This window comes from Dendrobium catenatum, unplaced genomic scaffold, assembly GCF_001605985.2.
Source record: "Dendrobium catenatum unplaced genomic scaffold, ASM160598v2 fragScaff_scaffold_1414, whole genome shotgun sequence".
In the NCBI taxonomy this organism is placed as follows: domain Eukaryota; kingdom Viridiplantae; phylum Streptophyta; class Magnoliopsida; order Asparagales; family Orchidaceae; genus Dendrobium; species Dendrobium catenatum.
Window position 1 is genome coordinate 687,695 of NW_021319876.1, and position 12,662 is coordinate 700,356.

The 12,662-nt window shown below is 34.1% G+C and overlaps 1 protein-coding gene across 5 annotated transcripts in view; it reads right to left on the reverse strand.

The window, feature by feature from the left end:
- LOC110111427 (nuclear pore complex protein NUP214) overlaps positions 1-12,662 on the reverse strand; it is a 33,197-nt gene that overhangs the window by 6,641 nt on the left and 13,894 nt on the right. For 3 of the 5 annotated variants that reach the window (XM_028699927.1, XM_020843315.2, XM_028699928.1), the window contains 8 exons: positions 6,667-6,806; positions 5,065-5,227; positions 4,746-4,924; positions 3,866-4,605; positions 2,983-3,135; positions 2,826-2,883; positions 1,361-1,500; positions 1,161-1,282 (listed from right to left, as the gene is read on the reverse strand). In XM_028699927.1, the coding sequence (XP_028555760.1) occupies positions 1,161-1,282; positions 1,361-1,500; positions 2,826-2,883; positions 2,983-3,135; positions 3,866-4,605; positions 4,746-4,924; positions 5,065-5,227; positions 6,667-6,806 (1,695 nt within the window). The remainder of the gene's footprint in view (positions 1-1,160; positions 1,283-1,360; positions 1,501-2,825; positions 2,884-2,982; positions 3,136-3,865; positions 4,606-4,745; positions 4,925-5,064; positions 5,228-6,666; positions 6,807-12,662) is intronic. The other 2 variants (XM_020843317.2, XM_020843316.2) reach the window with 2 other exon arrangements.

Genomic DNA, 12,662 nt, shown 5'->3' on the forward strand with positions numbered 1-12,662 from the left:
TCGCATGAAGATCGGAAACTTTGTCTTCCATGGATGAGATTCGATCTTCCATCATGGCTTTAATTTGGCTCATTTCTCCTTCCAAGCTTTCCTCCAACACGTCTACCTTCTTGGCCGCTATCAACAATTCTAGGTTTCTCTTCAAAAATCAGCAAAAGTTCCTTCCTCCGAATGCAATTTCTTCGTAGAAATTTCAAAAAAAATCAGCCCCCGATGGTCCCAAGACTTTGTCTGATACCAATTTGATAGGAAACACTTGTAGATCTCATGTATTTCCTATCAATCCTCAAAAAACAATGAGAACTCTCCACAAAAATCCACAAAAAACCACGAAAACAGTAAATAATTTGTATTATTTGATAAAAGGTAAACGGAAAATACCAAGATACAATTGATCCTCTATTCGAGAGGAGGATCTATCTCTCCCAAATCTCTAGACGCCGCTAGAGCCCAAAACCTAAACGTAAGATATCTCAAATTTCAGCCAAATTCAAGATGCCCTAACCCTAGGAAAACAAACTATTTAATGCATACAATTCAAAAGGAAATCTCTAAACAATCCCTACTTCCAATCTCCCTCCTAAACTTCCTCAAAAATCCTTCCTAATTCATTTTTTTGGATGTCGCAGCTTGAACGACATGTACAGGAGGCGGACTTCTCCGCCTCTATTGTTCATAAGTCAATCCTGCATGGACCGGCTGAACCGGTCTAACAGAGTGCTTTTACTCAGTTTTCTTATTTTAACAATTTTTGTAGGTGATTTTGCATGTGTGATTTAAATTTTATCAAATGTAATACATGAATTTCTTTTCAAAGTTCGAATTGGATCATTGTGAAATTTTGTTTTCATAATGAGATTTTAAATTTTGAAAACTATTAAACTACCTTTGGGGACGAAAAACAATGTGTTTGTTGCTTTTACATTAAAAGTAACATATTTTTAATAAAGTTAAAAATTTGTTGACTGATGGATAGTGAACATTTTGTACCTTTTTGTGCATTTCCTCCAAGATTACAATGGTAACACTAGACCCTCAACCATTCAACATCACTCATTATATGGTTGCTTGATATTCTCTAGAGAAGAAACTTAAACAACATAGATCACTAGTTTTTTAAGAGGATGACTGATGAAAATATAAGCTTTGAGGTACCACACCTTGAGGGTGTAGAGTTACATGGAGCTCTCCAACCAGTAGCAGTTGTGTCATGTTCACCAAATCTTTTAATCTCGAGACTGTTGAAATGTCTTTCTAGTTCTAGAAGTTGATTTGCCAAGTTCTGGATGCAAAAGAAGCAAGTGATAAGTTCAAATATTTTTTAACGAGAAAAAAGGATAAACTTGAAGAATTATTGTACCAAGACCTGCTTCAAATTTGAAATATGCAACCGTTTTGCTTCAAATTCACGACTTAACTTTCGGTTATTCCAAAAGGCCCAGTAATTGTGATCGGAAGCTTGCTGAACTATACCTTTCATATAAACTTGTCTAGCAGACACTGCATGGAATGGACAAAAAAATATTACAAATAAATTACCACTGATACTTTAATTCAATTTAACCTAATATTACTTGCCGAGAAAAAAAGACTAGACAAAGGGGGGGGGTATATCTAAATTTTCACATATGTTTTTTTTAATAGTAGGAATATGCACTATTTATTATTGTAATGTTTTCTTATTATTGAGCATATAAGTACTTTATAACTTTCTCTTCTTTCTATTTTGGTATTAGAGCTATGACTTTAAATCAATCCACCTAAGGACCTCCTTTGTTTGCCTCGATTTTCTTTGGTCTAAGCTCATTGATCTATGATCAATGATGAATCCTTCTTTGTTCCTTGCATCATCTTCTCTTATGCCTCTATTGTCAACATCTCTCTTGTGCCTCTATTGTCAATAGCTCGCTTGATATTGTGCTTTCTAATGAACTCACCTTATGGTCATTATTTATCATACATTAGTCGAATGAATCTTATCAACTTGTCAATGCTCAACGCGGCACACCTAGAGCGCCAATTGTAAGGCGCAGTGCATAGGTTGAAGTTGGCGCGCACTATATGCGCCATGTGCGTGCAATGAAGCATGGTGCAAGGTGCATGCAATTTAAATTTTAGGTTAAATAGTTTATATATATATATATGTATGTATGTACATACATACATATGTATGTATGTATATATGTATGTATGTATATCTCAAAACTATTTAACCTAAAATTTAAATTGCATGCACCTTGCACCATGCTTCATTGCACGCACATGGCGCATATAGTGCGCGCCAACTTCAACCTATGCACTGCGCCTTACAATTGGCGCTCTAGGTGTGCCGCATTGAGCATTGACAAGTTGATAAGATTCATTCGACTAATGTATGATAAATAATGACCATAAGGTGAGTTCATTAGAAAGCACAATATCAAGCGAGCTATTGACAATAGAGGCACAAGAGAGATGTTGACAATAGAGGCATAAGAGAAGATGATGCAAGGAACAAAGAAGGATTCATCATTGATCATAGATCAATGAGCTTAGACCAAAGAAAATCGAGGCAAACAAAGGAGGTCCTTAGGTGGATTGATTTAAAGTCATAGCTCTAATACCAAAATAGAAAGAAGAGAAAGTTATAAAGTACTTATATGCTCAATAATAAGAAAACATTACAATAATAAATAGTGCATATTCCTACTATTAAAAAAAACATATGTGAAAATTTAGATATAATAACAAAGAAACTTAGAAAAACATCATAATTCTACTAAGAAAAACTACAAGAGCATCTATCCCAAGAAGCCTATATTCTAGACAAGTAAAACAAGGAATACCTTGCAACATCTTATTACAAAGCTGCTGGATCTCTATTCGTTGATTTTCAATTTCGTCCTACAACACAAAGTGGACAATACCATCAATAGCACAATAATGCAAACATATATAATAAAAAGGAGCAAAGACACATAAACTAAGGATGATGTGGAATACCCTATAAACAAATAACACCTCCGAAAGATCATCTAGACCAGCTTCCAATGCCAAAAGTGATTGTTCCTGAGAGATGGTACAGAGATCCTTGAATCCACCTTCACATTCTATAGAAGATAACAGGGCATCAAGTTCCTTGGTCATATCTTTTACCTGAAAGAAAGAGGAAAGAAATTTTGTATAAGTAAATGTTAAACATAGCTACAAAGCTCAATTTTACTTGTTCTAAATAAAAAAAAGGTGGTTTGTATGATTTAAAACCCTCAATCAAAACATATAGAGTATTAGTTTCCATATAATATCAAAAAAAAGGGCTGGTCACAACAATGGAACATGAGAAGAAAACCATGCTAAAGAGGATCAATTTAGCTCATTATCATAACAGGCAATATTGGATGTTTTCACTCTATTATAAATAGGAATCAAATAGTATTTTATAAATCCAGAGTGTTACACTCCAAGTGAAGTTTCCTATAACTGAACAACAAACTATACTGGTTAGGAGATATTTTGCAGATTCTGCAAGTAGACATCTGTATGATGTTACAACAGAATTCTCAATCATAAGGTATGAATTTGTAGAGCAAAAGTGGTAACTAAAACTTATCAAGAACTATTAAATAAATTAAAAGTGCAAACACTAACAAAATTGGTTAAATATTATTACGAAAAGATTCCCTAATAGATTTACAACCATATTTTATTTATCATTGCTATTATTTCAAGAGCACCTCCATCAGCGTGACTTCAAAGCAGATCACATACATGAAGGACATGATAAAATAATAATAAATGAAACAAATATTCATTAGAAAAAAATTTAAACAATATAAATATCAAATAAATAAAATAAGCTAAAGAGCATCATTGCCGAGGTTCTTACATTGTAAAACTGCTTAGAAAATTGTGGTTCAGATTCCAATCTCTGGCGAGGCTTGGAAGATGTAGAATTACCAAGGAGCTGTTGTCGAGAACCAGGCAACTTTACTGAAGCTGCTACCGATGAGCTCTGGAGGATGGATGCTGACCCTGTGTATCCTGACTTAGTAGAAGAGGCTTGCACGCCACTCTGATTGATTTTCTCTGATGACGCCATTGTACCAAATGGTTTGCTAAAAGGAGCAAAATTGGCTGGAGAATTACTTGGTGGAGAAAATAATACTTTATTTCCTATTCTAGCCGAATTTGATTCACCTGGAGATGTGAATAAATGCTTTGCATCTGCGGCATCAACTGTGAAGGGCATTAGAGTTTGTGACTGAGATAAAGATCCCTCGTTTATAGTTGAACTAAGACTTCTACTGGCCCCAGTTCCTTTTACAGTAGAGGATGAACTTGCATTTGAGCCATCTACTCCAAAAACGTTCTGAGCCATTCGTAACCCAAATGCAGATCCTGCAGTAATAGTTGAACCAGCAAGATGGCCAGACCCAGTTCCTTTAACCATCAATGAGTCGCTTGCAATCACATTGTCAGATGATTTAGTGCCCAAGCCTCCAGAATTAGAAAGCATCTCAGGCTCTTCAATTGCAGGCCTTCTTGAATAACTAGATGTTATCATGCCAGGTCCTTGTGAGCATGGCTCTACACCATCTAATGTTCGCCGACTCCCCAGTTTGCCACCTGATGAAATTACTTACATTCTAAAGAGGAAATAACATAAATGTTGAAAGCTTCTAAAATTTGAGAAAAAGAAAAGAACAACTTCGCAGACGTGGAAATTAGGATAACTAGATCAAATCATTTCACACACCCACTTGCACCTATATCATGTTTACCCGGGATAATTTGCATCTTATCTGAAATTGCAGCATCTAGCCCAGCTCTCAGCCTTGAGGTATTTACCTCCAGCTCACTTTCAGCTGAACTTAAAGTGTGAACTTCCTTATTATTGTCACCATGGGGGGAGACCATCTTCGTCAAATGAGAAGGTTCAGAAACCCTACATTAGACAGTAGGTACCATAGCGACTTAAGGAGACAATTGAGGCCAACAAAAGTTCATTCATTTGTAAGTTCAACATTTATCAAAGTAATAGTTATATCAAAACTGAAAATAGTACATGTGAGTTCATTAATTTACCAAGCAGCATGATTCAAGGTAAGCTTTCCATCACAGGTAAGACACAGGAGAATACATCGCGGTGAAAGTTCTTTGAACTCCATATCACTCTGTATCTTAATTTTCTCATACAATGAACTTTTATCGACAGCAAGGCCTAATATTAAATTGTCATCTCCATCATCTGAAATTGAAAAAACCATTCAGCCAATATTCCACAATTGACACGCCAACAAGCATGAAGGACATGACATGAAAAGAACGCAGCAATAAATAATGCAGTATGCAGACAAAATTATGTATGAATTTAAGGCAAATGTAGATTGAGATACCATTATTTTCTATGCATTTAACAGCCAAAAACTAGCAAAAGACATTTCATGACATGAGGAGGTTTCCACATGCAACAGGCCTGATGCATTCTTCCACTTCGGCCATCCAACTTGAATTTTATTAATAATATTCCCATCTATTTCACCATCACTTTGAAAAATAGATCCGAGATATCTAAAGCGTGCACACTTTTTAATGACTTGATTATCCAATGTCACAACCCCATCACCAGATCTATCACTACTAAAATTACACTCCATGTATTTGGTTTTAGATCTACTCAAACAAAAACCTTTAAACTCTAAGGTAGACCTCCATAATTCAAGCTTTTCATCAACTCCCCTTTCTAATCTTAAAGATAAGAAGAATATCATCAGCAAAAAGCATACACCAAAATACATCCTCTAGCAAATGTCTAGTAAGAACATGCACGACTTAAGCAAAAAGATATGGGCTTAAAACTGGTCCTTGATGTAGTCCAACTAAAATAGAAAAATATTTGATCAAACCACCTTTTGTTTGAACACAAGTAACATCTCATGTTACATATCCTTAAGAATTTGAATATAAGCATTATTATCTCCTTTTTTTCCTAGAACTCTCCAAAGCACTTCATTGAAATTTTATCATATGTTTTCTCCAAATCAACAAATACCATATGTAAATCCTCCTTACTCTTTATATTTCTCCATCAAACCACTCCAAAAATGTATAGCTTCCATAGAAGACCTATCGGGTATGAATCCAAACTGATTTTGAGAAATATTAGTGTAAGTCAAAATCTATGCTCAATTACTCACCTCCATAATTTTCATGTATGACACATTAACTTAATTAATCTATAATTCGCACACCCTTGTGCATCACATTTATTCTTAAAAATAAAAACCTTATACTCTTCGACTCATCTGGCATCTTTTTAGTCTTCAAAATAATATTAAAACTTTAGTAAGTAAGAAATTCCTTGATCTGCTAAGCATTTTCACATTTCTATTGGAATATCATCAGGGTCTACTACTGTTCCACACTTCATTTTCTTTAAAGCATCTCCAACTTCTGTTTTACTAATACGATTAAAACAAAAAAGAAAAAAGATTGATCTTAATATATTGAGTACTTCAAAGTAAAACTATTGGACAAGTAGTAGCAATGAAACAAGCTAAATGAATAGTTTGAGAAATTGAACACTTTCAAAGCATCAAATCCCAAAAATCAATAATGCTGCTGATTATTTAGTCACACTTAAATAAAAATTAAAAAAAAAAAAAAAACTGAACCCAAACAATATACCTTGCAAATCAATCCTGGGTATATATTTGTCACTTCCCAATTCAAAGGACACAACTTCATATCCATTGTCTTTAACTAACCACCTTAGTAATGAAATATGCTGATCAATATTCTTTTTATTAGAAGTGATTGCAACATCCCTGAAAGGAATACATAATTCACTGTAAGAATATATAAGAAATTACACAAATAAAAGTAGCTAAATTGCAACAAAATAACAAAAAATTGCTTCACAACCTTCAGCAATTTAAAAAAAATCAGAAGTACCAAATCAAAAAAAATGAAGAACAAGCACGGCATTTGATTCCTTGGCGTCCAATGAACATGTTCCACAAAATATGGGACCTACGGCTGTGTAATTAATTAAACTCAAGTACAAGTGTACAACTGTACAAGAAAAAGTAATCATCTACGAACTCAGGATGCAGAAACGAAAACAGCAAAAAAAGAAAGAGCAAGTCATTCCTCATTGCCAGCTTGGTATCACAGGAAGGAAGGCAATTCCACTAGGTGACCCGTAACAGTCCAGCGCTGATGAAATCATGAAGATCCACGGACAGCGGTGGAGACAACAGCAAATGAAGGAGAAAGGGTTCTCAGGAAATTGCCAATGAAGAAGATAATGAAGCCTTTCTGCAACATTAAAATAACAATAACATCAAGTCTTTATCCCACTACGTGGGGTCAGTTACATGAATCTTTTTGCTGCATTGTGTCCTGTTAAGAGTCAAATTTTCCTTTAAATCTAAAAAAGAAAGGCTATTTCTAATATATTCTAACCATGTCTTTTAAGGTCTACTTTTATCTTCCTTAACATAAGCCTTTCTGCAACATTGAAAAGAAAAAAAAAAACCAGGCTATGGAGAACAGAATTAAGAAGCTTCAGATTCTATTAAAAGGACGTCAAGGTAAAATTAAAAAAAGAAGAAAATCAGGCTACTATTAAAAATAAGTCAGACTTCGATCCCAAAAAAGGACACAAGGATATGGTGTAAGAACTCTCACACTATAGTAGTCACGGAAGAAAAAGAAATGGCCATAGCAGATAGCGGTAATGCCAATAAACAAGCAGCAAGAAAGAAGGAGAAGAAAGTGACTCTCAAGCTATCATAGATATCGAGCAAGAATGAAGACAAAGAAAACGACTCTTAAGCTAAAATAGATGCTGCAGGAAAGGGATTTTAATGCATTTTATCTAACACAGATTATGTAAAATAAGGGAATGAATAACGAACGCATCCTGAAGGACATACAAATAAAAGTTGCCCATTCACTATAAAAAGGAAATTTTCCTAAACAAAAGCTAAGGCTTACTTATGCCTAAATGCATGACAGAGGTTTGAATAAGAGCATGGAGCATGGCTCAAGATGGTGAAAGCATCATGGTTATAATTATAACTCACGACACAAATATCTAGGCAACTAAGCCAAAATTGGCTCCATTCAAAAGTCAGCCACTCGAGCGAGAATCAAGGATAATTGAAGATTGATTGCATATTAAGATCACTCTATTTTCTTTTTAGCTTCAATAAAATTGTCCTATTGTGTCTTGCTTTTATTTTGTGTTGATTGTTTTCTTTTCTTTTTTTTGTTGCATGATTAGCAAAGTCACCAATCCATGGGAAGTGTTGTTAAGTACCCCAATTTAATTCCAAATTTATTGGAAATTGGCCACCATAGGATTGGATCTTCATAAGTCTAAACACTAGCAATGATTAATGTTGAATTAAATTATTTTTGCTTGTGTAAAACTTGTGTGAAAATTTTGGTGGTTGCGTTACTCCCTTGGTGAAATTTAGTGGTTGATCATTTTTAACTTCAGTGAATTCATATTGATCCTCTCAACCTCTCCAGTTTCCTCCCTACACTTAACATATTCCCCTCCTATAAGCAAGTCTCGACCACCCTCCCACAACCAACACTCCAACCTCAACTCCTCTCCAAACCTCCCCCTCTTCCTTTTATATCACCCACCCAACCCCAACAACTCCAAAAGGCCTTTAAAACCCCTTTCCCTAAAAATTAAAAATTAAAAATAAGTCAAACCTCCCCTACAAAAGGACAACTATGATGCATGTTCACTGTGACAATTCAACTTAAATATTCGCAACTCAATCACTCATTCAAATAACCTAAAAACAATCATATTAGGAGATGCTTGTGGAGGAGGCTAGCAACGTCAAGCCATGTGCAAAGGAGAAGAGGACAGGAGCAGCTCGCAAGGAGAAGAATTTGACTTCCTTGAGAGCAAAACGGGGAGGTAGATGGATGGCTGCGTGCAATAAAACCAAAAAAGAGGAGATTAGTGAACTCCTAGGAAAAAAAATTTATTCTTATTGATGTGCCCGAGTTAATGTTTTTAAACCTCTCCAAGAATTTTAGATGACAAATTTTTGGGAAAGAAATTTTGATGGGAAAGAAATTTTGACGATAAATGTTCAATAATGATAATGAATTTTTACTATTTATCTTTTAACTTACAAGATGCGCTATGGGCATTTTTTGTTAAAGGATTGAGCAAGTGCATTTAATGATAGGGGAAAACTTACTAAAGTCAAGGCGTGCAACTACCCACTTTGACATTGGGGTATTTCCACTTCTAATTAATTCACCGACATCTAAAACTTAAATTATGGAGTTCCCTACCCCTCCACTCCAAATTAAGCCTACTCTTACACAGCAAGAAATTTTCTAACTCCAAATACATAAAAAAAAAACCTGGTCACCCTTCTACCTTCTTCCATAGAAGATCATTTTACCACCATCCAAAAAGGTCATCATCGAGTTGTGAGCTTCACCATAAAAATTATCTTAACCCAACATCACATTTTTTTAATAAGAGGTGCCAATAAATGACCTGACCCGACAACCCAAACCAAAAAACCAGAGTTTGGATAGACCAATTTAATAAATGGGTTGGACTCAGATCTAGAATTTTGCCCGTTTAATAAACCTGTCGGTTTCGGTTTGACCTGCAAACCTACTTTTGACTTGAAAGTGACCCATTTAATATTTTTTTCTTCAAATTATTTTGCTTGTTGATATGGACATCTTATTTTTATCAATTACCCTTATATATATATATATATATATATATAACCATGACAGGTTATTTAGTCTAGTTCTGGTCATTCAGGTTGCTAGCGGGTTAGGCTCGATTCATCTTTTTTACCCTCTTATTAAACAAGTCAGTTCAAGTTGATTGAATTCGAGTCGGGTTAATTTCAACTTGGACTCAACCCCAACTTATTAACCAATTTTGACACCCCTATTTTTTACCTAATTTAGAAAACTAAAGTAGACCCAAAGCTCTAGTAAATATCCATTATAGTTCTGAGCTGAAATATGAGGAGCAACAATCTTTGATGGCACTGCATCCCAAATGATAAGTAACATCAGCATGTTTGGTTATTTCATCAAAACATGATTACGAGCCATATATATGGCATCATGATTCTTACAGTCTAACATTATGGTTTTGTTATTAAAAAACCAATTTAATCCATGAATAACGTCACCCAAATCATTTTACATGTATAGTATGCCAAGGCTTTATATTCTATATCAATACTTGATATGGTCATCAATATTTGCTTCTTACTCTTCCATACGACAAAAATATCTCCAACAAATATGTAATATCTAGATGTAGACTTTCTATCATCAAATGAACCAATGTAATCAACATCAAGATAGGCTTTGGTTTTGAGGTGTCCATTCAAAATGTAGTAGTCCTATCTCCACGGATTTCTTGATGTAAACCTTAGGATACACATAAAAGGGTTCAAATATTTCTATTATGGAGTTTGCATGAGCTGATTATTGATTTCTATAACAAATAAGATATAGGTTTATTAGCAATAAGAAGGTTAACTTACCAGCCAACATGTGACAAAAAGAAACGTCCTCAAAAATGTTTCTTCATTACAAGCATTCTCTGTGTCAATGAGAATGTAAGCAGATTTACAACTTAAAAGATCAATCTCTTCTAAGAGATCAATTTCATAACTTCTTTGAGATATGAAAACTACTACTTTCTAGTAGGCAAAATTAATTCTTAGAAGTATTTGAACGGTGAATTTAGTCAAAACATTTTCATAAATGGTGTTTTACATCAATAAGTTATTCTTGATCACTCTCAGTAAGTAATATCATCTAAATAGGTTGTCAAGATAACGTCTAACTAAAGTAAAGTGATAAATTGTGCTGCTGCAAAAGCTAAGTTTGGCAAGAATTTGCAAAAAAGTTATTTAAAAACTCCTAAAGCTTCGTTTCAGCCCGTAGATGGCCTCATTACACTTGCAAAGTCTAGTCTTGCCCTGTGCAACATATCTTAGTGGATGACACATTGTAAGGAAATCATGATATTTTGCTAAACAATAAATGGAAAGCAAATTAACAAAAAGACTTGGAATGGACAACAAATCTGGGAAAGATAAGCATTTTGAGAGATAAAGATACAACCTTTTCCAAACATAGGAGACAAATAACAATCAATAATAATGAGGGATAGAGAAGAAAGATCAAGGAGAAAACAAGTGATTACTTATCATATGTGAAGAAAAGTCATAATCTAAAATTCAAGTAAATCAGAAGAACAGTGAAAGGAGAAAAGGGTATGATAGGCAAATTATGCGTTCATAATCCTCATAAGAAAAATCTACCCCATAAGAGGTAATTAATGCAGAAGCAAAATCACGAATCACAAATGATCCAAAAGCATGTTATGTCAAAGATGGATAACCGAAATTCGTACAATAATGCTAATGAAGAGTGAGTAAACCTTATAATGGATTAGTCATCAAAATAATAACAATTGGAGGAGTTTGTCGTTCAAATCAAGCTCTTGAGCATAAAAGCAAATACCTTGTATATCATGATTGGCATATTCATCACTAGTAATAACTTCAGAGGATCTATGACATAAAAATGAACACACACACACACATATATATATATATATATATATATATATATATATATATATAAAGAACTAAAAAGTAAAGCAATAACCAGCCATTTCATGTTTAACGCTTCCATATATTCATCTTCTGCAACAATTAACTAAGGCTGACAAATTTAAATTTAAATAAAGCTCATAAAGAGCCAATGTCATATCATGCATATCCATATTATCACACTCAAAATCTTATGCACGTGCCTCATGATAGGGAGATTAGTCTAATTGTAATGAAACCATTACATTATAGTTATAATCTAAACTAAAAAATATGCTATGATCTAAACTCAGAAGTTCCTAAATGGTTAAGGTATGAATCATTGGCCGTCAAGCACACCTTATAAGATAGAAACCCTCTGCTAGTTAAAATCAATAGAAAATAATCAACTTTGATAAGCCCCCACTTGGCCTAAGGTTTTATATAACATATATAACATCATCACCACCAAACTTGTTTGGTTTACCCAATCTAATATCATGTATGCCGGGTTATGCCAACCATGACCCCATATATTTCAAGTTCTCTACTAACTTAGCTTAGGTATCATATACACCAAGTCAGGTTAGTTAGAAACCCATCACCATCTATTTGTTTTGCTTCATTGATCCAGATATTATGTGCACCTAGCCAAGCAATATGCATGTGCATATATAACAACAACAAAAAAAACTAAAAATTTAAGAAATAACAATCATTTTGAGCTCAAATCAGCCCTAAATTCATCTTCTGCATAAATTTACCAAAGATAAATACAAGACTTTTGGTAAGTTCAAAACAAAACAAAAAACCAAAGATGGTGAAATTAAGCTTGAATAAAACTCACAATGAGCCAATGTCATATCATTTTTAATTTTTATCCATACTATAATCATAGTCAAAATCGCATACCAATAAAAACATGGCATGTGTTTCCTAACAGGCTGGTTATTATGAATGGACAACACCGCTATATTACAGTTATGATCTAAACCCAGATGTTCCTCACTGGCTGAAGTATGAGCATTAGCAATAAGCCACACCAAATAGGTTAAAAGC